This window comes from Acipenser ruthenus, chromosome 29, assembly GCF_902713425.1.
Source record: "Acipenser ruthenus chromosome 29, fAciRut3.2 maternal haplotype, whole genome shotgun sequence".
Classification (NCBI taxonomy): Eukaryota; Metazoa; Chordata; class Actinopteri; order Acipenseriformes; family Acipenseridae; genus Acipenser; species Acipenser ruthenus.
The window spans coordinates 6160209-6164406 of record NC_081217.1 but is presented as its reverse complement, the minus strand read 5'-3'; the positions used below and the strand labels follow the sequence as shown (position 1 = coordinate 6164406).

At 36.7% G+C, this 4198-nt stretch overlaps 1 protein-coding gene across 2 annotated transcripts; it reads right to left on the bottom strand.

Moving 5' to 3' along the window:
• Positions 1-408: 408 nt before the first annotated feature.
• LOC117433806 (neuropeptides B/W receptor type 2-like) lies at positions 409-2967 on the bottom strand. Of its 2 annotated transcripts, none has more exons than XM_034056229.3 (2): positions 2893-2967; positions 409-2431 (listed from the first exon to the last, which is right to left on the bottom strand). In XM_034056229.3, exon 2 carries the CDS (start codon positions 2309-2311, stop codon positions 1301-1303), a length of 1011 nt encoding a protein of 336 aa, XP_033912120.3. In that variant the 5' UTR covers positions 2312-2431; positions 2893-2967; the 3' UTR covers positions 409-1300. The 2 variants fall into 2 exon arrangements, with proteins under 2 accessions (XP_033912120.3, XP_033912126.3); XM_034056235.3 differs by having other exon boundaries at positions 2906-2960.
• Between the last annotated feature and the right edge of the window lie 1231 nt (positions 2968-4198).

Below are 4198 nucleotides of genomic sequence, written 5' to 3'. Positions count from 1 at the left end.
TGCACTGCATGCAGGGATTGTGTTCACATGACCCAATCTCAGATATAAATCATATCCAGTCGTACTGGAGAAGCGTTTTGTTACCTCCCTGCTGCTGCGATGTGATGTGTATGATTTAGAGTAAAATGTGGGAGCCAATGGAAATGTCGGAAATTCAATTAGCCGCATTGTTCAAAAACTATATACAGTATATTAGTGTCAGGTCAATGCCACTTCTTTGTTTTCACGTACATAACATTTAACACTCAGTCTGTGTGTACCACAAAGATCGTGTTGATTTTTTTAAATAATATATAATCCCTCTATTCCAGTACAGCTGGTTTGTGTTTGAAAGACCACAGTGTAGGCCTGCCTTAAGCTACTATACTGACTGTAATAAAAACTGAACTTGAGAGAATTTGTGCAACATATGATTTATTGGGTTTTTAATTAAAAAAAAACAAAAAAAAAAACATTGACATACAATTTACATACAGCATTTGGCAGTTAGCATGTGAAGGTACTGTAATGAATGTGATTTGAAGGACCTTTGTACACATTTTACACCACATTTTCTGCAAGTGTATGCTGTGCTTGATGATCTTATATTAAAAAAGACATATATCAAGGAATCAGTAATCAATAAAAGTGTACATAATCAGTTTCTACAATCCTTCTATCTTAAGCACATTACTGGCAACTAGAAATTCACAATCAATCAATGTTGATTAATACAGAGAATAACAAAAAGCATATCATATACCAAAGCGCCTTAATTATACACCTTAAACTGTAGTTTCATAACTTACATTTAATGTTTCTGTTTTATTATATTAAAATATTATGTATTAAAACACTGAAGGCCAAATTCAATAACTAAATTCATTAAACAAAATACTGTCAAATTTAAGTACAGTATGTCTAACTATTCCCCACCATGTTTTAACATTTACATTTGTACAACATGTTTACAAAAATATTGTCATTCAATGTTGTCATTCAATTACAATAGTTGCGGATACAAATGTATGCATGAATGCCGCTGCTTTTCATAGTTGTACTGTACCAATATTTTACACAAGAGGGCGACAAAACCCAATATATAAAGCGACAGTTTAAAGAAAAAGTACAGCCAATGTGTGAAAGTCTGAGAAAAGAGAAAAAAAAATGATACAAATCAAGAATATGAACTACGTTTACTTGGCACAGTCTGAAAAAATATATCAAAATATATCAAAGCCATTATAGTCATTATATACAATATACTGTAGTATATTTTTTTCTAAAATATATTGAGGATATAATCAGCCACACACGTTCTTTAAGCCGGTCTACATTCTAACATTTTCTTAAAAGCTTTTCTAAAACTGTCGTCTAGAAAAGCGTACAAGAACGGATTCAAGCAAGAGTTGGCATAACTCAGACTAGTGATAAAGTACGATATCCCTATCACCAAAGGAGTGGTCTGCAAGTCCGTGGTCAGAGCTACTACTGTGCTAAGATGAAACGGGGTCCAGCAGAAGAGACACACTGCGAGGACGATGAAGACCATGATGGTCACCTTCTTCTTGGCTTTATCCAGGGCTTTCGCGTTGGAGTTCAAGCGCATATTTCTAAGTTTGTAAAGCATCATCGTGTACAGGATGCAGATGGTAGAAACAGGAATGACAAAGCCTAGAATCAGGGTATATATCCGACTGGCTTTGAACCAAAAGCTCTCGGAGCTGGGGAAACTCAAGACACAGCTCTTTCTGTCCAGGTCATCCGTAATGGTGAAGACCCGAGCAAAGACGGTGAAAGGCAGGACAATAAGGATCACCAGGATCCAGACGCACAGGCTAACTATTTTGGCCGCCCTGTAGGTGCGGTGTGGCATTGTTTTGGACTGCACCGTCGCGAGCACCACCAGGTATCGATCGATGCTCATCACCGTCAGAAAGTAGATGCTCGAGAAGATGTTGTAGTGGTCAATTGATAGGATTACTTTGCACAGCACTTCGCCGAATGGCCAGTAATGCAAAAGGTGCTCAGCGATGTTAATCGGCAGCACCAGAGTAAAGAGGTCGTCGGCAATGGCCAGGTTCAGGATGAACATATTAGTGACGGTCTTCATTTTGGGAGCTTTAAGGATCACATATATGACAGCGGTGTTTCCGGTGAGCCCAACTGCACAGATCACGGAGTAGATCACGGGCAGAAGGACATAGAAATCGGGGTGGAAGTACTGTTCTGTTGTTACGGTCTCATTAGCATCAGTTCGGTTGTTCTCACAGTAGTTCATCGGATGGTCACAGGATTTGTTGGAATAATCTGGGCTTGATATATTCTCCATGTTTTTTTTTTTGGTCTGTGTTTATGCTGGTTGGATAACCGCAAGTTTCATTTATTTTCCTCAAAAGTTTTATGTTGTACAGCGTAGGACTTTTCCCTTTGGTTTACGTTAATATAATGTCTGTAAAAACACATAAAAACATTTAAAAAAAATACATAAATACATAAATACATAAAAAAAGGAAAAACAAATAAACTGTAAAATATACTACAGGATTCTTAATTGAACTTGCTTTTTGGATGCTAATTGTTTAAATGCATTTTTAAACTATGCCTTTGAAAAATGCCTAGTGCTGATTACAAATTTAAAACGCACTTTTTTTAAAGATACGTTCATATATAAATAAATGCATACTAAACAAACAAATACACGAATCAGGAATCCCAAAAACAAGCTCATATTTTCATTTTAACAAATAACGGACAGTAAGTATTAAGCACTGGAATATGAACATACCTATAACATGAATAAAACGACTAGCATTTAGTTAAAACAAAAATTTATATAACTGATAACATCAACACTAATACTACTACAACTGATAACAAGAAATAGAAGCGTTCAAGTAGTCCTCATCTTACCACACTACAGTACCTTTGGCTGACATTCCAAGTCTTGCTCTCCTCAGTCAGTACCGCTCATCTCAAACACTGTTCAACGCCAGTTTTTTTCCAAATAGTTGAAGGAGGGGGGGGGGGGGTAGGTTTCAGTGACGTCACCGAGTCTGGGAGGTATTCTTTCAGTCTTGTGCCTGTGCCGTTATCTCCGCGCTTGAGGGTTATGCGTTTTATTAGAGAGCAAGTAGGATCCTTGTAGAGATATTGTTAACATATCTGCATCTGCATTCGGGATGCCTGTGGGTTTCATTAAACAATTAAAAAATAAAAAGTCTCATCACTGCACGTTTGTTCTGTATTACATTTATTCTACAAAGCAAAATGACAATGCTGTTTTTATCCACTGCAATTCACACATATTATACTATGCTATTAAAAAAATGAAATGTTCATTCTGCTATTGAATCATTACAGTCCTAAATTCTTCTTCTTCTTCTTCTTCTTCTTCTTCTTCCAAACGTGCAGAATAATACAAAATGATAGATAGATAGATAGATAGATAGACAGATAGATAGATGCATACATACATACATACTGATGGTTTGAGTAACTGTTTTTCAAGTGTTCTGTTACTCATACCACTGAAATGCCTGAGACATCATGACCTTTATAGTCAAGTGTAACCAATGCATTCTCAAACAAGATAGCTTCAAAGCTTCAGAGGCTGATGGTAACTTAGGCCCTGTCCACACTACATAACTGATCTCGAGAACCGTACTCGAAGCCGCTCTAATTAATCCAGCTCAAAGCGTCCACACTGAAGTACCGTTTCATGTTAGTCCGGCTTATTGTGTCCACACACCATTAGAACAGTTCAGTTACAATTCCCAGCAGCGCAACGAACCGTGGAAATTAATACGATAGTATCCCACCCTGCACTGTATTTCATTTTAAAATAATGTGTTATGCCCCTTATTAACAGAGGTCCATATTGCATAAATGAAATATAACAAGTATTGTGGGAAAAAGTAAATCCGAACACATACACACAAGTAGGGCTTGACGTTTTCAGGTTTTATTTTTAATCAGATGAAGTCCCTTTAAACAAATTCAGCTGATTCTGTTTTATAATTAAACTCAGAAAAAGCTGTTAATTACAAAACAATCTTTGTTTTTACCTTCATATCTTGCCTGAGCCTAATTCTGGTCCTCTTAATTTTATTTCAAACAGACTACCTCCTGAGGTGGTCTCGAGTCCGGTTCTCGAGTACGGTACTAAATGCTGCATAGTGTGGACGCAAACCCTATTTAGCACTTTTAAACCTAATTA